Source organism: Gallinula chloropus (assembly GCF_964237585.1).
Source record: "Gallinula chloropus genome assembly, chromosome: 1".
NCBI lineage: Eukaryota > Metazoa > Chordata > Aves > Gruiformes > Rallidae > Gallinula > Gallinula chloropus.
The window spans coordinates 200313100-200335434 of NC_140085.1; the positions used below are offsets into that span (position 1 = coordinate 200313100).

The 22335-nt window shown below is 43.4% G+C and overlaps 1 protein-coding gene across 2 annotated transcripts; it reads right to left on the reverse strand.

Annotated features, from left to right (window-relative positions):
- Window positions 1-3501: 3501 nt before the first annotated feature.
- On the reverse strand, window positions 3502-16122 carry SESN3 (sestrin 3; the record flags this gene model as incomplete). Of its 2 annotated transcripts, XM_084279538.1 has the most annotated exons (9): window positions 3502-3588; window positions 4394-4538; window positions 4916-5106; window positions 7439-7554; window positions 9668-9842; window positions 11335-11571; window positions 11956-12138; window positions 12917-13114; window positions 16078-16122. In XM_084279538.1, the coding sequence occupies 8 exons, from the start codon at window positions 13109-13111 to the stop codon at window positions 3502-3504; spliced, it is 1329 nt and encodes a 442-aa protein (XP_084135664.1). The 2 variants fall into 2 exon arrangements, with proteins under 2 accessions (XP_084135664.1, XP_084135663.1); XM_084279537.1 differs by lacking the exons at window positions 11956-12138; window positions 16078-16122 and having other exon boundaries at window positions 12917-13024.
- Between the last annotated feature and the right edge of the window lie 6213 nt (window positions 16123-22335).

The following is a 22335-nucleotide window of genomic DNA, read 5'->3' on the forward strand; positions in this document are numbered from 1 at the left end:
AAGAGCTGATGGCAGCAAACCTTCAACTCCTACAGCTGAAAAGTACATCCTTTTAAAGGATAGTGAAGGCTCTAGGACAAAGAATCTATGTTTTGCTTCAGTTGTGATGAAAAGAGATCCATGTCCACAGCTCACCAGAGCTCACTAGCTCCAGCAGCTCTCAGCACAGACTGTACCCTGGTTTAGAAGGGTTTGTGCTCCTGCATGATGGCACTCATGCGACGTTCTGCTGCAGGCAGAGCGTTCTGAGAAATGCAAATGCCTTCTCCAAACTGGCACTTTATTCACTTCTTTTCAGTACCAAAAATAATCCAAACCCAGAGGAATCTCAGCAAGGGCGTGCTCTTACTGTGACAGGCACTGAAGTGGTTCTGGGATGGTGAGAAGCTCTGCTGCCTATGCACAACATTCCCTGTCCTGGCTGGTTAATCTGTACCCACCAGCTCCCTCACCAGCAGCTGGGAGACTGGACACTTGATTTGTTGGTCACAGCTGGGATCTTGTGGGCTAATATTAGTGCTGGTAAATATCAATCCCAATAAAGGAACGCAGAGGCAGAGTATCTACACTTCCAACAGTTACGGTGCTCTTTAAGAATAACATTAATGAATAAAGTGTGAAGATTCACATTCAGGAAGCTTTAAAAACACAAACAAATCCAAGAACACTCGCACATCAAAATTTGGCACAGCGTGAGCCTGAAGCGTGCATACACCGCAAGGGAGAGTTGCCTGACTTTAAACACCTATTCTGAACAAAACATCTATTAAAAATCATAAATCTGAGTATAAAAACTAGGCTATAAACTGTTACACTGTAAATGCAATACTTTGAAAAAAAATGCCACATGGAAAACATTTCCAGAAGTTTCAAGTTTGCAATTAATATTTAAAAAAACAAACAAAAAAAAAAGAGAAGAAAGAAAAGGATCAGCAAACTACTTGTACAATGACATTTCCTAGGGTGGAATGTCTTGCTGGCCATACGTGATTTGATATGGCACCTTTAAAAAAAAGAAAAATGAAAGGAAAAACCCCAAATCACTGGTTTGCTAAAAATTTCACAAAGCAATCCATTTACGGCTTCACTATTTCAAATCTGCTCACGTACTTTGCTCAGAAGGCATTTGAGCTGGCAAGTATATTTCGCAAGGAAAGAAGTAAAGGCACTCATGTTTCCAACCGGAAAACTCAACCTCCTGTAAGAGTCTTTGCGCTCCTGAAGGGAAACTGAGCGGTCACAATTAGTTACCCAAATCTAGTTTCACCTCCTTTCTGGATCTCAGCTGTGCTTCTTGAGAACTACTTGACTTTTCAAAGCAAAGGAATTTAAAGTAGTACTGTACAGCTCCCATCACTTGAAAAAAGCAAAAGTATTGCATGAAAACTTCTCTCAGAGGAGCTGTCGTACGCGCAAAAGCCATCAGGTAGTGGCCACTACAGTCGCCAGATGGAGGAAAAAAGGATCATAGCAACTCAGAAAGACAATCTACGTGCACACACACGAGCATCTCAATCAGCGCTGCTGAGAAACATCTCCGGCTCGCTATACAAGATAAATAAATCTGGCAGTTCACCCACTGTTCTCTCTAGAAAGAAGGGAGTCCGGTGGGTCTATCGGGTAGTTTTCTAAACAGCTGATGTTACATCTCAAAGAAAAATAAATTACCGATTTCTTCCTCACAAGGTTTTCACATGCAAAGTCTGCAGTCTGAAAGTGCAGAAAAGTGTACAATCATTTAGTTTTCCAATCTGGAACAGACAGGTAAAGCCCCTCAAAAAATCGACATGCGAAGTCACAGCGAAGTTACCGGGAAAAAGGGAAGAAGAGACAAAACTAACTTTAGTAGCCTACTGGTCCGTGACTTTGTCAGTGAAAAGTGTTAAAACATGACTGATAGTATTTTTAAAAGCTATTCTGCAATCACCAATGGAAAGGAAAAAAAAATAATCCTGTATAAACTACAATCCAGTGGAACATTACAAATGAACCTATCCAGTTAGTTTCGGACGTATGCAACAGAAATAAAGGTCACCCTCTTCAAAGTAATAGGAAAACTCCCAACCAACAGACAAGAGTTGAAGCAGTGACAACTTGCATCCTACTGGGTAAGTTTAAGCATCTCTTTAGGCACTTCACTGGTTCATTAAATGCAATACAAAATAAAGCTATAAATATCAACATTTTGTGCTCTTCAAAATTAGTCAAAAGCAACAGAAACCAGCACAAAAGTGTGACATTTTTGGCAGCTTATTTCTTCCCTTCCCCAATATGACTGGTTGTCCAAGAATGCTTTGTTTTGGGGATGCTTTGGCATCTCAGTATCAGGTTGTCTTAAGCCGTAAAAGCTAAAGCAAAACTGCTAGGCCTTAGACAATAAAGAAATTTGGTTTTAAAATTTCTTTATGGCTATGTAAGAAGGACACTTTAGCAGTGGCATGACAGGGAAAAAAGCTTGCTTTCTTTTTAAATATTGCACTTTTCTTTTGTTCACTCACACTAATGCATAGAAACTTTTTAAACTTTGAATATTAAAATTCCATGCTATGAAAAAAAGTTATGGGAAATCAATTTCTATACATCCAATATGAAAGAACAGATATGCTAGCCTTCCTTTACTTTCCTTAGTTAAAACATTGAGGAAGAAGAGAGTGCAAAAAAAAAACCCCACAACCCTATTTTTGGTCAGCCTGTGTATTAACTTTGTAGGTGCCAACTAAATAAATTGCAACATGTGATGAGCATGGAGATTGTAAGGACAACTGAGGGTGACTGTCAGTAAAACAAGGCTATGCATGACTGAAACACGGTAAGTGTGGCTGAAATGGCAAACTGCGAGGCCTCTTCTCTGGGGAAGGGGCACGACAAAGCGGATGAATTTCGCACGTCAGTAGCATGCTGTAGGGTTTATCATGACTCGTTTCACATTAAAGCGTGCTCAATGTTTGCATCCACATCTCGCATCACCTTCAATTGCTGTAGTAAGACAGTAACTGGCAAGCAGACTCCAGGAGACATGGAAGAATCCAGTGGGCAATTCAACGCAACGCAGCCCGCGCGTCTCTGTCACGAGTCACGACATGGTGGTACGTTCTCAGGACAGGCAGAACCGGTCTTCTGCTGGACTCCACTAATCTGAAAAATGATTGCTTGGAAAAAGAGAAGTCTCTAAGCACTTCACTCCGGTGCTTAAAGAACAAAGCGCTAAGATTGGATATAATAAAACCAGTTTCAGGATCCTGACCACTGTGCAGAAATCCATCCGGAACCAATGCAGAGTAGTGCTCCTCAGTGTTACTTTTGTTATCATTAGTAATGTTAAGCATCAAGAAAATAAAACACGTCATTGCACATTACAGCCGTCAGGAAGCACGGCTAAACTTTGACACTAGAGAATTGAATAACCTGATGCTACATCACAAACAGCTTCTGGTGTGTATCTATTTCGAAAGGTCTTTACATACTCAGTAAAAACTCCTTTGCTCCTGCCCAGCGAACGCTTCAGGTTAAGTGACGAGTTATGGCACGAAGGGCATACAGAAGTTCAGCCTGCATACGAGCTTCCATTAGAAGTAGATTGACATGAACCTGTTAAAAATTCAATCAGCCGTTTAGTTCATCTCTGAACGCAACACCGTTGTGTTTAGGCTACAACTCCTAACCTGCGGTAAGGTATCACTGCAAGAAACCACATCTTTTCTCCCTTGTACCTCCTGACACAACTGTGGAGTACACTAACACTAGGCAACACCCCAGGACTGCAAGAAACTGGCCTCAACTGCTGCTTTAAGCAGTCTTCAGACTGAGAAGTCCAAATAAAACCATTTTTTTATCTTAATGGTATTAATTCTTTACAAATTGTATTTTGTTTTCTCTACTACCGCCTTTGAGCACTATATAGGAGCAGAGAGTAAGGAACAGTTTACATGCCAGACAGGCTAGTGGGCACAAAAGCACTGAGATCCTGTCAGGAAGCATTTAACTCGGATATCTGAAGACATGCTGACATTTTTACTGGTGGAAAACACCACGAAGGTTTTATACATATGTCTATATATAGGACTTAAGGTCTTTTCTGATCCCCAAATCCCAAGTATTGGCATAGCTGACCACTTCTGCATTCCCAAGTTTATCCACTTCTCTTTTACAGTTGTCAGTTCAACTTTACGGACACGTCACTCAAAATAACAACAATTAAACCCCCCACTATTCCCAGTATACTAAGAAGTACTGCTGTAAAACTGACGTCTAACACCCGATGAATTAATCTCATTTCTTTTTATCCATTTAAAAACTGGTTTGACAGATACTGAGATTTTTAGGTGTCACCACATTTTCCTTTGTCAACAGCAGGAGGGTCCCTGTGAAGCCAGCTGGGCTCTGAAACACGTACCTTCTCCGAGTGCTTGAACTGACGCCAGTAACTGTCATACATGCGCTTGGTAGTTCTCTCTGGGTAGCAGGTCACTGTCTTTATGTAAACCTTCAGGCTGCGTTCAAGTAACTGATTAACTTCTCCATAATCATAGTCATCATACCTAAAAAACACATTTGGCAGACACTCCGTTGGATGTGAGTTTTTAAAAGCATGGATTTTACAGTATTATTTTCTACAGTTTGGGAACTGGAACATTTATTATACATGCCAGAAAATCACCTGCTAACAGAGGATCTGAAAGGCTCAGTACTAGGATGTTGCCTTTCCTGAACAAAGGATACAGGCTGCCTTCAGAGAGGACATCTCTCTAATGATTTTTTTCCACAAAAAAAGCAAAAGTTACACTGCTCTGCCAGCAACACCACCCTTGACTTCCAGACTGAGGTACCATCTCCACTGTAACACCCGGAATCTAAAAATCACGCTTTCCACATGGCTTTAGGATGTATTCCTAAACCAGGGGATTTCTGTCCATACCTGATTCCATACATACAGTGAACATAGTTAAATAAAGCTCTTCTTAGCGTAGTTGTATCAACATCTTCATGTGTTGCCATAGTGTTATACGTGAGGTTATATACCATCCGAAACTTCTCGTCGAGGAGATGCCCAATATCAGAATAAAGCCTGTTTACAAGGGAAAAGCCATGATTTTCCCAAGTATAGTCCTGCAGGAAGAGAAGGACATATATAAATGTACAAATGAAGTCCCTATCTGATTCTCTCTGCAGCTCAATAGTTTTTGTTGTCTGCTAGTTGCAACTTAATTCTCTTCAAATGATTTGCATTCTGAATTCTTCATCCCTATTACCTGCTCCATTCCCCCAGGCTTCCTGGCAACGAATATACTACAGCACACCCTATGTCCAGCTTGGTATCACTATGGGATCAATAGCTTGCAGGAGAGAAAAACCCCAAGCTTCTCTTGAAGTGTTGAGGCAATCTCCCACCATCTGCTGGGCCACTCTGACCAGCATCACTCCGTGTGGGACAGGTCTGTAAGTTTAAAAACTTGTTGTTCCTCTTGGAGACTTTGATGCTTAGCTCTGACCAAAGATGGAGTGTTTACTTCCAGCCTGGATGTACAGTCATAGGGTGAAGTGCTGAACCATCTTTCAACAAATGAATAAAATGCAAACTGCTGTGGTCTTGGACTGCTCCTGTTAAGAATGGGAAGCCTCTGCAGAGTGGTGGCACAGCATCAGCACCCTGCGTCAGAGCAGCGTGCAACCACTCTCTGTGCTGTGGTTCTGCAGAACATGTTAGTTTGCCCACATCCTTGGCAAGTGTTCAGACATTCAATCAGTCATGCCATCTTTGCAACCAAGGGCATCATCTCCACATCCTTCCCGTATCTGGCTGTTTTCACAAGGCACTGCTGGGCAAAGGCCCCAGCACTTCAGAGCATGTCTACTGGACTGGTTAGCGGGGAAGAGCATGTAGGACAATCTTCAGCTGCCTAGCAGAGGCATTCAGTGGCATCTGAAACATGCCATAACATCACCAGGCCTCCACTGCCAGTCCAAAAGGCTTGTGAAATGTGTGCCATATCTATCAGCCCAGTACAGGTGTCCAGGAGACTTGAGGCATCACAAAAGCCTCTGAAAACCAGACGCCCCAGAAGGGGAACAGTGCTGTTTGCTAAGAGCAGTAGGTCCATACTAACAAAGAAAAATGAAAAAAAAAATAAATCTATTTTACAACATTCTTCTGTGCATGGAATCTTTTCCTACTACTAAATTTAAGCCCACAGAGATAAAGGAAGTCTTGTTTTATCAGTATAAGGATTAGATTTATTGCAGGGTTTGGGGATCGCTATTGCGATTTAACCAGCATTGATAGCAGAGCATTTGGGAGGCTGTGGATATATACATCGAACTGCTTAAGAGTAGGATGTACTAATAAAGTTAAATTATCAAGGTGACTCCTTTGAATGTAGGCCAGAAGCCACCCTGTTTATTTAAGAGCAGAGATGTTTTAGTTCCAATTTCAACTTCTTTAGAGCTTTTTTCCACAGGAGCCTGCTGCTCCTGAAGTAGTTAAGCAGAATGTTGGATTTACAGGCCCTGACTCTGCCTTATTCTTTTTTGGCAATATCAATCCACTTTAGACTCATAGAAAGACCGCAGAGTAAATTACCCAGCTCAGCAGAGACTGCTCTACAGCTCAATACATTTCCTGAGAGAAATCATGGACTCTTTATTTTACAGTCTGAGATACATCTTCCGACCGTGGAGCTTCCCCACACCTACTGCTTTTTTAATTGAACTTTTCTAATTTAAGATTTTTTTCCATTGCTTACAATTTACTACTATGCTGCTGAGCAATCAACCCTATAAGCTGGAACAGAACCACCTAGAATGTCCCTCCTGTGACACAGATCATGAAGTTCACTAGTCTGGTCATGGAGAAAGATGCCAACATGTGAGACAAAGTCTGGGTAAAACGCATATGCTGTTCTTTCAACAGCACTAAATATATGTTCAAATATAACCAAAAACTTTAATAATCCTATTTAGGAACTAATTTTCTTTCCTGGCATTCAAACTCCAGAGATCTGGTGCACGTATGAGAACGATACTCACTAAATCACTCTCATAAACACATATAGATGTAGGTATTGATAACCACTGGACAGAGAATATTGGCAAAATGACAGAAATAAAAGAGTTCTTCCAGTGTTTCTTTTTTCCCTACAACAACTGGAAGGATGGGAAATATGTTATTCTCTTTCTTTTCTACCTTTTCCTTTCATTCCAGCTTTAGTGATATGCTTCACAACTTTCAAATATTAAATCTGGTAACAATTACAGTGAAAGCTAAATATTCCCTTGTCTGAGATTTACAATAGCAAAGGACTCATCTCAGGTAGCTTTATGGAAGCTTGCGAGCTACTTAATGGACCAGGACAAGAAAAAGAGAATGCAGCAAACATGCCCCACTCCCTGTAATGAGATATCCAAACATTCCTTGTGTGAATGCACTTTAACGAGATGGTACCTGAGCTCTGAACGTTGGCAGGTGGTCTTCTCCTCGCCTTGCAAAGTCTTTGTACCCAAACCCAGGATCTTCAATATAGCGGGAGACATCCGTAGAAACCATTTCATCATCAAATGCTGTGAACAGAACGGTAAGCGCCAGAGTCAGTGCCGTCTTCCAACTACCGCTCTACTACAGGACTAGAGAACAACTCTGGAAATTGTGCAAAGAAAGAGAGAGGCATGGAGAAATGAAACATTTCCATCCCCATCTGCTTGTATGGGATCCATCCCTTTCACTAAATGTCAGCCTACGCCAGTCATCTAACATACTTCCACAAAATGGGAAGAGGCAGGCTAAGCTTCTGTCTGGAGGTGTGCTTTTCTCTGTTGACTTCTGAAGGAGGCGAGGTATCTTAAATCAGGAAGATGAATCCTGTTATGAAGTCATTGTATTAGGCTAAGAAACTGAAAGCTGTGCTCTTGACAAGATGACTGCTGTGCTGAGCACGTTTGGCGTCAGGACTGCACCACCTCTGTTCCATAACCCCGAGTATGAGCAACCAGAAAGCAGTGCAACCCTCCACTTGGAAACATCAGTTGAAGATGATATGAAAGCAAAGAGCTTTACAGTACATCAGGCTGAAATTCTGCCAGAAGCTCTAGTAACTAAGCATCTTCAAAGAGCTCCAAAGCATGTCACTAAGCAAGCGCAGGTTCTCTATCAGGAATCAATCTTTCCCTCCGGAATAAACAGGTGGTTGGATTGTGTAACTACCTCTGCAGAGGTTGACTACCACATAGCTGACTGCATTTGACCCTGATGTTAAAATCCTGGCTCGCTTCCACATGCGTTGACAGAACGGTTGCCATATGTCCACTGTTAGCACCTTGAAAAGCCAGTTAATCTAAGAATTGCAGAAGTGCTTTATCTCCTCTTCGCCTCATTAAGCAATCAAAACATCACTGCGTAGGAAGAAGCTCTCACAGCATCTGCTACAGCACATCCTCAGCGCAGAATAAAGAGCCTGCACGCGTGCACTGCTCTCCCCTGACAAGGTCTGAACTCACGAAAGGGGAAAGTGCCCAAGACTCAACTCAGCAGAAGGCAAAGAGCAAGGATCATCAACAAAGCAATCAGCAACCCCACCAACACCCCCTTCTGTCCCAAACGACACCTCTTCCTTATGTGCCTCAAGTGGCAGAGACTCCTGGAAGCCCCAGTTTGGTAATGAAAGTGCAGTGGGTGTCATTTCATCTGCACTGGTGGTACTGTCTGTACAAAGGAAAACAGAAGGCGAATGGACAGGGTCCATTTCTTAAGATTCAGCCACAATGCTGCTCGATGTATCTTCCTTCAGAGATTCTGCATGTTCCTACAGAGCCACAAAACAATCTCTCTGCTGAACCACAATATGTTCTTCCTTCCATTTGGGTTCAGTGCACAAAATCTCGAAGATACCTTCAAAATGAGATCTAAATTCACAAAGAACAGCATCAGTAAAATGCGAAGCATTTTATGGGTCACTTCTTAAAATACACAAGCTTCCATCTTCAAGTAGCCTCTACTGTGAAGATATGGTTGCAGATTCTGGTTATCCCAACAGGATTATTTCTTCAAACACTTCCTTTGGAATAAAACCTCTGGCTGTCTATAGGAAATGGACTTCATTGTATGGTTTGTTATAGATAAAGGCCCTCAGAGCATACGAAAAAATACTGGAAAATAAGGTTTCAGCTCAGAATTTTGAACATTATTTAAGAATAAACCAAATGCTAAGCAAAGTCTGTCATGACACAGGCAGTGGAACAGCACAGCAGTATGATCACCCAACAATGCAATTTAGAGATGTCCATGGTAAAAAGCTGAATCTCATCCCAATTTATTTCCTGAACTAAATGCGTATCTGAAAGTTACTTATGAGTGCCACTGAAGTTCAAAGCACTGTAGAACCTAAACCTGCAAAAGATCACTGAGCAATTACATGAATTAATTACTCCGGAGATAGAGAGCACATAAAGAGAAATTTACACCAATATATATGTGATTTTTAACATATAAATGCTAAATTTTCAACTAGCGAATCTGATGGTGCCATTTGCCAATCAAGAGATCTGAAGCAGGTCCAGCCAGTGACAGGACCACCCTTACTGAAAACCTACTAAATCAGGAGCCAGATAAAAGAAATGGACAGAAAAAGTTGTAGTCACTGAACTGGCCTGGATTGTTTAGTTCTTAAGAAGCTCAAACAAAACAGAACTGGAAAAGCACAAATACCTCCACTAATTACTAGCAGACTCTCCTTCTTCTCCTTCTCAAAGCGAGTTGCCATTTCTTCCTGAGAGGCTTCTTCATCCTCTTTATCTTCTTGTAACCTCTTCATCCTTTCCATTAAGGCCTCCAGCTCGCTTAAAGAATCTGCAATCTGCAAAAACACCATGACATTCTGCAAAATTAGAAGATAGACAACGTGTGTCATCTTCAGATTTCATGCTTGACAATAAACGTTCTCAAGTACAGACAGCAGCAGCGAAAACACAAGCCAGAACACATTCTGTCACATACAGCACAGGCAAAGAGCTTTCAGACCATGCAGAGAAGGCAGCAGGGAAGAGTTCTCTAACCTATGGCAGAAATCTACCGCAGTGGGATTAGCAGTGAGATTAGGTGTCTGAACACAGAAACCATGCTTGCTTGTAATATATATTCCCCCATGCAGATGGTTCATGAGAAGCCATCTGTGCTCCCTACGTGTACAACTTTTACTATTAAGGTAACTTCTCTCTATTGGTCACACAGGACAGGGCAGCACAACCCGAGACAGCCTGTCAGTGTTTCCTTTTTCATCTCTTTTCATTGCACGTGATCAAAGTAACCATGAAGTTGACTCTTTTGTTTCTTCCTTCTAAGAGGAAAATGGGCCTCTCTACTAGAAATATGTCCAAGTTTGGAGTTCTGTGATCTGCACTCATGATTCAATTTTTTCTTAAGATTGTTTGGTTCTTCTTTCCCATTTTTTTGGTTTGATTCTGATCTGCCCACAGCTGTGTTTTCTAGTGCCAACTGCTTAAGAAGCAGCACACAGTCAGCAGCAGCCCTCTGCTCACTACTGATGCAACGTAAGACACCCTGGTGATCTAAGCAAGCATTTCTTACAGCCCAGAAACTTAAGATGCAGCAACTGAACTGACTGATCCCATGTCCCCACTGCACTGCTCATTTTTAAAAAATCATCTAGTGACTCTGCTCGTCCAAGGCGATGAGGCTGTTCAGCAGCTGGCACTGATTCAAGGATAAAGCATTAGAGAGTCACTTTCAGAAAAAAAACCAACCCTTCTCATTTAAGTTAATTAACTAGTAATTAAAGATATCTGTTGGGTGATTCAAGACTGGAACACCACCATGAAGAATGGAGTCCCTGTATTTCAGACATTTCCTCCCACCTAGATGGAAGTGTTATGGAAGTGTTTCAGAACTGACTTGTTTTGTGACTGTAGGCCTTGAAGTCAAAACTATTATGATGATCTCTGAATTTCCCATTTCTTTTTTTCCCATACCTTTTTCTTTTCTTTTTTTCTATCAGTTTTTTTTTTTTTCTTTCCCCCCCCTCCCCCATTAGGAACATAGATGACAGAACGCTCCAGTTGGTGACACACAATTTCAAGACCTTGGGACTTGAACGTTTTCAACCGTAAGCAAAATTTTTTGTCTTGCCCAATGGGTTGTGACATGAACTATCAAAATCACATTACCCCATTCCAATGTGGTTTTCAATAGATGACACTGCAAACCAACCTAGGAGTTACCAGACCCAAGCAAACTTGCAAACAACCCTGGAATTTAAACAGTAAAGTACAGAAGAAAGTTTTCTAACGCAAAACAGAGGCAAGCAAAAGAAATCTTCTCACAGCACTAACCCCAAAGTTGCTACTTGTGAGGGATGCATTTTCTATGTTGTTGTCATTGGCAAGATCACAGACACAGAAGTTGTTGACTGCTATAAGTCTGACTCCGTTAGATGTATCCGGATCTCTCTCTGGATTAATGCCACTACCAAATACAAAACTTGCCAAGGCATGATAATGTGCCAACAGGACAACAGCATGCACCAGTTCAGGAAGAGACCAATTATTTTCCCCAGTCTTGACAAGTTTCTGAAATGAGAATAAAAAAAGGGTAAACATAAAAGTTCCTTCAGCCCCCAGCGTTTCTGTAAAACACTATCTATTTTAAAAAGGGATCAATTCCTTTCTTCTAATAATACCACAGTCCTCCTGCACACAAACTCTCACTGGATAAAAGAGACATTTAATAAATCACCTCACTTCTTCTGGGGTTATTTTAGCCAGTGCTATTCCTAGAAAGTAAATCTTGTTGGCTTTGTTGGACAGAATAATTTATTGGCTTATTTGAAGCCAATAAACTTCTCTGGATTTTTTAATTCAAGGCAGCAAAGCCTAACCAGGCTCTGGTGTATTTCTCAGTGGTTCTTACTGCTGGACATTTACTGCTAGTCCAGGGCACAGCTTAACTGGTACCTGAATGTGCTCTTTCGTGATCAGCCAGGGCCGGTGCGCAAGGAGTTTGTTTATTTCGTTGAGATTTTTCAGCCTTTGGGGAATGTATTCTAAACCGTTCAGCCATTCCGCAATCCCGCCGGTCTTCAAAAACTCATCAACGTGCATATTGATTAGGTAGGAACACTGATGTCTGGCAGCAGCCTGGAATAGTTAAACACAGGGGGAGAAGGGCAGCAGGTTAGCGTGTAACCCGATTCTGTGGCAGGTGGAAGACACAAACTAACGCAAAACAAAAATACCATTTTGTTCCAAACGGGCATGTTTTACACTGCAGATCATTTCTGTAGAGTGTGGAGGTTTCTCCATGTTGTAGTTTTGCGTGGCTGGGTTCTGGTGGAGAAGCAGGGGGCTGCTCGGGGAGGTTGACTTTGGCCTGGCCAGAACCAGGACACTCCAATAAAAATAAGTTTTAGTGCTCTGAATTGCAGAATCTAACATAGGTGGGAAGAACTCTCTCTAGAGGAGATGTGGTCCAGCTCCCTGCTCACTGCAGCCTCAACTCAGAATAGGTTGCCCAGAGCCTGGCCTGGACAAGATCTCCATCCTCAGATGTTGTGGTTCAGCCCCAGGCAGCAGCTAAGCACCATGCTTGTTTGCCCCCCGTGGGCGGAAAAATGTCAACCCCGCATGGGAAGACAAAGGTAAACCTAATGGGTTGGGTAAGGACAGTTTACTGGGACGGCAGAGAGAGAGATGTAACACTAACACGACTTTATAGCAAAATACACAGAACTGGTGATACACAACGCAGCTTCTCACTGAACCACACAACTCAGCCTGGGCAGCTCCGAGCTGTCCCGAAGCTGGACTACCCCCAAAATCAGCTACAAAAATTCACTCCCTGACAAAGTATTTAATGGTTTTTTTTAACACATAAGTCAAGGTTGCAGGAGAAAACACATTATGTGTCGTTACGTACCATTATAGCAATGTAGTGCCTATAGGGCAAAGGAAGGGGCCCATCCATGCGCAACATATAGAACTGGCTGCGGAGGAAAGACTCCAGGTACTGAGTATGGATACTCATGACCTGCGTGATGTTGTCCAGGCGACCAGACGTAGAGTATTCTTCCACAAGAAGATTAGTACGTTCATCCAAACCATTTGCTTGCATAACCTTAAAAACAAGACAGATAAACTTAACAGAGATGTTTTTCCCAGCTTTAGCCCTGGAGAGAAACATACTGCGGTGTGGAAGGTTGCTTGTGTACAAACTTGAAGGCAATGCTGGAGAGCCAGATGTGTATTTGTAAATTTACACCCTTGCACATGTGTGATGGCACACACAGAGAGGTACACTGAGAACCAAGAGAACTTCACAGCGTGTGCCTGTTATTTTAATATAAGTCTATGACAACAAACCCCTGTTTTTCTGTAGGTCTTTCCGAAACGGTGAAACTCACACATGCTTAAAGTCAAACCTGAATGGAGAGCTGGAGGTAAGTGAGAGCTAAATGGAAAGTAAAGCCTTTATGGAAGTCAGCCTGTATAGACACACACCACCCAAGCATTCAGCCCTAAAACCAATTTCAAAATTAATGGAGAGGAACTGGGTTATGTAACTAAATTATACAAAGAGCCTGGCAATCTACCCCTTCTGTGCTTGTATAATTGAAGAGGAGATCAAATGCTAATTTGTCCATAACATTCAAGTATTATTTAGAATAGGAATTTAATGCTTTCTTTAAACAAAAGCTGTTCTTTAATTATTCCAACCAATCCAAACCTTGGGCAGAAGATGAAATGAAACAGCAAAAGAGTAAGTGGCTCTGGCATTGCAAGCCCTGACACAGTATTCATGCTATTCACTCAGTGTTTATCACCAAGAACAGCCATTCCCAACATGTTCACCTCTGAAGTTACAAGCACAAGACCAGGATACCCAGTATTTATTCTCAAACTGCATGGTATTAAGCCAGCTGGCTTAGTATAGCAGGCACCATGAAATGAGGGAACATTTCAGCTGGTTTACTGCACATGAACATAGAAGGTGCCAAAAACCAAGGTGACATGATGCTCCTGCTGAAATATTCTAGTCAAAACACGTTCTCCTTCTTTATGATAAGCTGATGAATGGACCGTGTCTCAAGTAATTTTCCATCAAATCTTATCTAGAACTGACATACAAAGAACCACCAACGACATACAACGTTTTCAAGTCTCACCACTGTGCTTCCCTGTTTTCATTGGTGGCCCCAGAAAGGGAAGCTGCAGCTAGGCAGCTCCATCATTTTTACATGCATAGCTATTCCCTGTGACAGCTCTTCTGTGTTTTGTACCCAAAATGATGCCTCCTCTGTTTTCCTCAAGAATGCTTTTACTGTTGCAAGTTTATTCACGTTAGAGATCATTTTATCTCACTTATTATGGTATATCCCTCGCTCCACTCCAAGGAGTCCCCCTGTATTGAAGAGATCTTTGTCTGATTTAGTAGTTTCTTGGGGAAACCTTACTCTTCCTGTCTCTGGTGAGGTTTCTAATCTCCTCCAGCTTGTCAAGAGTTTTCCTTGTAACGGTAAAAATTACAGAGAAGATATTCTGCTGACAGAATTGAAATATAATCCTGTAGGACCGCACTGTTGCTATGTTAGGCACAGCAATATGCAGCATTATTGCTTCAGAGATTTATCTCCACCTATATTACTACCCTCTCCGTACTGTGTATGTACTTCCTCCCAATTTATTATCATCCATGGATTCACAAGCATGGGGTTTTTTTTTATTCTGCTTATAAAGCCTTACAGCACTTTAACATGAACCTTTACAGTTAAGTTGTTATTTCTCTGTCCAGATTCCTTCCATTACGACAATAAAGCAGGCTTTGACTCAAGCAGTGGTATTATCAAGATTTGCGAGACATTCAATGTGTTACTAATCTCTAACTACATCCTTCCTATCCCCTGTGTTATTTCAAGCCAAGGAACGGGGGAGAAAGGCAGTAATTTGCTAAATAAAGAGTATTTAACACTTGTTGGGGATACTGAAGCTGTTTTATCTGTACAGGTAGAGATTCCGTTCTGCTGGGTAACTGCTGGAGTTACTCCTTTCTGAGAGCTACTCAAGTGATTCCTCCCACACCCCTGGCTCTAGTATCAGCTGTGAAACAAATTCATTAACAATCCTTTCAAAATATGTTATCACTTTATCTACATTTATCTTTAAAAAACTTTTGACTTCAAGATAAAAATCAAGTCATTATGATATTTGGCATCTCAATTTCATCTCATATTTCATATAAAAGGGAAGTTCGGCTGGCTGGAACTCATTCAGCTCCCCCCTTCCCAAGCCTGAACCACTCTTTTTGACCTCTCTTCCTTTTTGTTTCATTACATCTTCTTGTTGCCAGCCTTTTAACTTCCTGTTTGTTTTTAGATTCAAACCTTGCTGGTGGAATAAAGGGAGAGAGACTCAGGGAACAACAGCTACCTTGTGTTTCAAAACATCTGCCTTTTGCAACTACTTGAAACAAAACAAGAAAGGATCCTGGTTTTACAGTTGGCCATCCCGAATAATTAATTGTTCAATAAATAATAGTCTGTGAAGATCGAGATCACAGGAGAACATGGCCACAGCAAAGTTTCCCCTTAACTGCAGCAAGCTGCAAATCAAGGCTTAAGTTGAACATTAAATCACGGGCAGAAATTTTGAGTTTGAAGTCAAACCGTACGTTTCAACCATAAATTCTCTCAAGAGCCACAGTTACAGCCTAAGGAGTCAGTCGTATTTCCAGGTCCTCTCAAACCGAAGGTCAGACATTGCCCCGAGAGCCAAGCAATCCTACTGCTCCAACACTGCACAGGCGTCCCCCTCGGCGTGGCATTATGAGCAGTAAGTGGTCACCCCCCAAGAGAAGAGCAGAGCCAGCGCTCACAGCCATCTCCAGGGGTGCTGATGTCAGACCACTGGTGTGAACGGGCAGTGTGGTTCTTACCAGCTGGAGCCTGCTCTGCAGGAACCATCGCTTTTGCTCACCAACAGGCTCAGCGGGGTACCAGAAAGAAAGCGGGATTGTCAACTCATCCTTCAGTATTTCCATTTTAAAACCTACTTCCCACCCAGCCCAGCTAACCCCAAGCTTACTTCATTCTCTGGTATAAAGGCACTTGGTCCTCTTGTCAACGGTGGGGAGACTTGTACTCTTTTTTCCTGCAAGAGAGTCATGGAATTTGGTCAGTGTCAGGAATAATATATCAACTTGCTTTATCTCCCAAGATGAGATCTTCAACACCTGGATTCGATTCACATCCTGAGGCCACCTGGGTGTTTCACAGCCCACTGAGGGAGTGAAGCCATCACAGCACATTGGTTACATCAGCTTTGCATCCCCTGTACTTTGTGTGAACGAATGGCACCCGTTTTGGCAAGGGAAGAGACAGAAAAAGTCCCCCAAACATAATCCCAATTGGTATATAGAGCAGCTACAGGATACATAAACAGCAACAAAACATTTGGTACGATGCTAAAATTAGCCATTTACTGGATTGAATGGAAGTTCAGAAAGCAGAGGGGAAAAAAAAGCCACACTTGGGAAATTACAAGGAAGATGCTGTTTTCTTCCATATCAGCATCTAATGAGATCCTCACTGTTGAGAACAGTGTAAGCACTTTGTGTAACAAGTGTTGGCCTGAAAAGCCCAGACCACGCAAACCACCAAGACCCACTGAACACTTGTTCTAGAAACCTGAGGGAGCTGCCAAGCCCTGGGGAGGTCACCACACATGGCACAAGCCTTGGTGCGCAAATCCCAGCCAGAAGTAACGAGGATGGTATGTTTAGTACAGAACAGCACAACACCAGTCAAAGATTGGCTTGGTTTTATTTAGTAGGGGTAAGGAATCGAACTAAGGTAAACCGTGGAGGCGTTCACTGCATGGCCACGGACAGACAGAGAGGTAAGCAGACTTGGGTAGGATGCCAGCTCTTATAGATCACCAGGGGCAGGAGCAACACTGTCCATGTCATTCCTGACCAACATTAGTCCAACCTCTTCTTAAAGACCCTCCTGGAGGCTCCTCTGACTCCCTGGGTCATTTATTTCAGTGATTAACGCCTCAGAGTGCCATGAAGTTTCCCTGACTTCCCTTGCAGTAGTTTAAAGCCACCTCTCCATGTCTTTTAGTCTTTTCCTCTTTATGGTTATATTCCATCTATATGGAAACGATGGCCATACACCTTCTCCGGTCCCTGACTGCACCAGAGCAGCGGTGACTCTTAATAAGTTATCCATCAACAGCAGTGCTGGATTTGCATACTAAGTGTTTTGTGTCCCTGACATAAAAGCCCAACATTTTCCATAACGAATGACCCTTAAATACCTCTGCCAGGGGGGCTTAAGTTTAACTGCCATGTGCACCACCATCAGTGCTGGTCCCTCCCAGAAGGAGCACGTCAACGATTTCCACACAGGAAAATGGAGCCACCGAAGCTGCGTAACTATTGTCCTGCTCCTTAAAGACATCCTGTCCTTTCTAAATTAGATTATGAAAAAAACACGCAAAAAAACCCAGCAGCGATGATGCAGGAAAAGATGTTCCAAAGCAAACTCTTGCAGGACAATTAAATTTGTGACTTTGGAATAATGAGCTGCTCCAAGTTGCAGAAGTCAGGTCTGCTGTGTGAAGCCCAGCATCCAGGAGACAACTTACCACAACCGCTGCCTGCTGTCACTGACCCAAAAGTATTTACAAATCAAATATACTTGGTGTAAAGCAAGAAAAAAAGGGTGTAGACATACTGGGCATATGCCATGCAACCGCCTCCTTGCACAGCTACAGGAGGCACAGGAAGACATCTTCCACCTTTAAATACAGAGTTTCACTAGCAGCCAGCCATTCTCCCCCACGTTCAGAGAATGAATACTTTCTGAGATTGCCTTTTACTTCTTTTATGAACTTTATCTGCACATTAAGAGTTTCAAGCCTTCGTTTCATACTGAATAATCTGGAGGAAACAGCTTGTGTGAGCGAGGGAACTTGGAGAGCTGTGAACTGTCAGCTCTGGCTGGAGCGTGTGTCTAAACCACAGCTGGATCACTGCCTTCTCTGCCTTCCTCTCTGACCTACACTCTGCTTCTTCAGGCTCTACAAGGCTTGTCCTCGAGGCCAGAGCAGGGCAAAAAACCTGCATATGCTTCTTCTAGCAGGATCTAGGCTCCGCTCCCTTGTTGTCCCCTCCAGCGTGACTGCTATTACTCCTCTGACCCTACAGATAAGCTACTGCTGAGGAGGAGGAAACAGTACTTGGGTGGATGAATGTAGGCAAGTATCTGCAATTAATTCCTGTGAATGATGACAGAACGCCAAGGAGACAGTCAGACATGAAAAATGAGGTGCATTAAATACACGACAGATAGGAGAAAACTCCTTCTGGGTGGTGGTAGTTTAGAAAGACACAAGCCTGGAAAAATACCCAGTGCAACCAAAACAAGAACAAAACCCCAAAGACAATAATTCAAATTTGTGAGTCTAATCACAGCACGCTTCGGGGAGCTGGTGTCTTTTTCTGTGTTAGAGGTGTATACACTTCCCTTCCATCAACACAAAGGATTATTTTGCCTTCACGCCAAAGCTTCTATTTTATTAAAGCTGGTTAAAACAAGCTTGTCAGAAGGAGCAAACATCATCTGGTAGTGCAAGGTCTCAGGATGCTATTAATAAAAACACGGGAAGTTTACAAGAAAGAGAACGTTGCCTGTGTCAAACTGTAGATAAGAACTACGGCTTCTGGGCACACTTTATCTAGAGTGGTGATTTAAGGTCTACCCAAGAACCCAAATATGAAAAGCTACGTATGGGAATGACAAAGCAACACTGCAGATATATGGGTTCTTCATGGCGAAAGTTCTTGCAAAGCTGCTTCTTTCCCAAGAAAGCAGGTTCCTTTTCCTGTCCAACTGGTCTTTGCAGGTTATGGTAGGTATCACCAGGTCGGCTGGGGTCCCTGGTATCTTATTTGAAACTGGATTCTTATGCTAAGTGGCTAAAGCAAGCAGGTTGCTCAGCAACCAAAATGCCATATGCATGTATACCAGCCATTTTCTGCTTCACATTCCTCCAGAAAGGGGCTGCCAGAGTAGGAATATGTTATCTTAACAGGTTTGCAACCAATTCCATTTACATTAAAACTACGACCCTGTTTTAGGTGTGTCTCCTCAGAAGGAGATGAAGATGATGAAGAGCTTCAGATATAAGCAGAGACAACGAAGCCTGGGCAGGTTTCTGGGAGAGGAGCCACCTCAAGCCAGTGTGCAGAAGCAGGTCTGGCAGTAACATGCTGTGGCATCAAGCAGAACGAGACCTCTGCAGAGCTCAGGACATCTGCTGCAGCAGTTCATGAAGAAACAGGCCTGAGCAAATTTATCTGTGACTTGATTTTTCTCCACTTTGCACAGTGGCAGGAGCTAAATACCTGGGAATCTAACAGTGATGGAGTGGAACCATTTCCCATCTGCACATCCATGATTTGCAATAAACACTTTCATCCTTGGGTGAGCTCTGCCCAAAGCCACCAGTGCCAAAAGCTGCGACTTCACAGAATCACAGAATGGTTGGAAAAGACCTTTGAAGATCATCAAGTCCGACCAATCCCATCCTAAGCTAAACCATATCCTTAAGTACCTCATCTACCCTTTTTTTGAACACATCCAGGGAAGGTGACTCAACCCCCTCCCTGGGCAGCCTGTTCCAGGCCCTGACAACTCTTTCAGTAAAAAAAAAAATTTCTAATATCCAATCTAAACCTGCCCTGGCACAGCTTCATGCCATTTCCCCTTGTCCTATCTCCTGTTACTTGGGTAAAGAGACCATTGCCCACCTCTCTACAACCTCCCTTCAGGTAATTGTAGGTGGTGATAAGGTCTCCCCTCAGCCTCCTCTTCTCCAAGCTAAACAGCCACAGCTCCCTCAGCCGTTCCTCATAGGATTTGCCCTCCAGCCCCTTCCCCAGCCTGGTTGCCCTTCTCTGCACTTGCTTGAGGACCTCAATGTCCTTCCTGTGGTGGGGAGCCCAGAACTGCACACAGTACTCGAGGTGTGGCCTCACCAATGCCGAGTACAGGGGCACAATTACTTCCCTAGACTGTTTTTGATACAAGCCAAGATGCCATTGGCCTTCTTGGCTGCCTGGGCACACTGCTGGCTCATATTCAGCCTGCAGTCAACCAACACCCCCAGGTCCTTCTCTGCCTGACAGCTCTCCAGCCAGTCTCCCCCAAGCCTGTAGCGCTGCATGGGGTTCTTATGTCCCATGTGCAGTACTCTACACTTGGCCTTGTTAAACTTCATCCTGTTGGTCTCAGCCCATTGGTCCAGTCTGTTCAGATCCCTCTGAAGAGCCTCCCTACCCTCAGGCAGATCAACACTTCCTCCTAGTTTAGTGTCATCTGCAAACTTACTGAGGGAGCATTCAATCCCTTCATCCAGGTCATTGATAAAGATGTTGAACAAGACTGGACCCAGGACTGAGCCCTGGGGGATGCCACTTGTGACCGGCCTCCAGCTGGATTTGGTTCCATTCACCACCACCCTTTGGGCCCGGCCATCCAGCCAGTTTTTAACCCAGCTGAGGGTCCACCTGTCTAGGCCAGTGGCAGCCTGTCTCACAGGTTTGTTTTCAGTTGTGGCAGTGACTGCACACCTCCCCTCTGGAGCCAAGAGCCCGTGGGCACTGGGACATGGCGTCTGCATCTCAAAAGGGTGCCAGAGCTACTCAGCTGGCAACATGGCCACAAAGCCCAAGCAGAAGCAAGCTGGAGCCTGGCTGGTGCTGAGGCAGCATGGCAGCTTTCCTCCCAAAGTCTAAAGCAAAAGAAATAACCCCTCTTCCTCTTCACTATCACATGAGTCACCGTGTTCTCAGGCATTAAAACAACTATTTTTAGCACGCTTTAAAAGGAGGCTGTTTTATTTGAGATCAGAGCTGCTAGCTGGCGGGGCTGATCCAACAGCTGGCTTGGGAAGTACTTCTGAATACCCACGGATGCAGAAAGCACAGGCGGGAAGCAAGTGGTTGCACCGTGCAGGTGGTGCAGGTGCTTCTCACACACATGGCACAAAACAGCTAATTCATCCTGGACTCCATGTCAAGGTGGTTATGCTGTGACTGGGAAAAAAGAAGGTAAATCACCAGGAAGAAAAATTTTGCATCTCAAAAGGGAGTTTTGCAAGTCATGGCAACGCCGACCCTTGTGTCCCTGTGAACTGCTAGAGTGGAGCAAGCAGCTGGGAAACACCCACCAAGGGGCTCAGAGCCTCCCCTCTGACAAAAACTGCCACCACTGTAAAGGCAACATAAGAATATACAGCAGTAAATCAAATATAAAATAAATCTTAAGGGCATCCCAAAATCAGCTTCCCATGAGGAACAAACTCTTCTTCCTAAACAAGTAGGAATTTTTTTTGGGGGGGAAGGTGATACGTATGTATTTCTTATTGCACCTTTTCTTCCATCATAATCTACAAGCAGTTTTGCTACCACCTAGTATTTCTAAGGATCTTGGTTATCAAATTCAGTGGTCTACCACTTTATAACACACATTGTCACCTGTGGCAATAAAAAGGAGGCAAGTCTGTCACTGGGATGCCTATGTGGAGATGCCTCAGTTTCCAGAGTTGTCTAAACTTCTCCAGGAGAAAGGAAGAGCAAGATGCAGTGTCATTATAAACAGGAGTTGCATGCCATTCAAGCCTCCCTGGGGTCTCCTGCTTAGCTTCCAACCACTGCCCTAGAAGGGAACGGGCTTCCAGTAGGTCTGTATAGCGTCTGCCAGTCCCTATGGATACCCTGGATATCATTAAGCATCCTAAACGGCACTTAATATGAATGCTGGGCTCCGTGGCACTGGTCACAGCACCTGGCATACAGTTTGGGTTACACTCAAATGTAGTAACTGGTGAGCCAGGTAGGCTTGCTGGGCGCACTGGGTGTTTGGACACTGAGGGTGGCAGTGGAGACCTGGGTTTAGGACTCCCTATCTGGGGTTCAGTTTCCCCAGAGGGAGTGATTTTTATCCCAGTCTCAGATTTACTTTACCGCTCTTCAAAATATGACAGTTCATTCTTGTGAACTCGCTGGTCCAGACCCCACTTTTGGTTTTAGGCACACACAAATGCCTTCTATTTTAGTTCACATGGCACAAGCAATATTATTTGCTGCTGCTGGTTTAAACCCTACCTACAAACTGGCTTCTCCTGCCCCTAGTAGTGCTTACTGAACATATTTCCACTCCTGGTTCTTGGATCCCAGAGCTGAATCCCTCTCCATTCGCTCTGGTCACAGCCAAATGATCACTAATGCCTGATGCAATTTGACAATTATCCTGGACCGTCTGCTCATTTTCC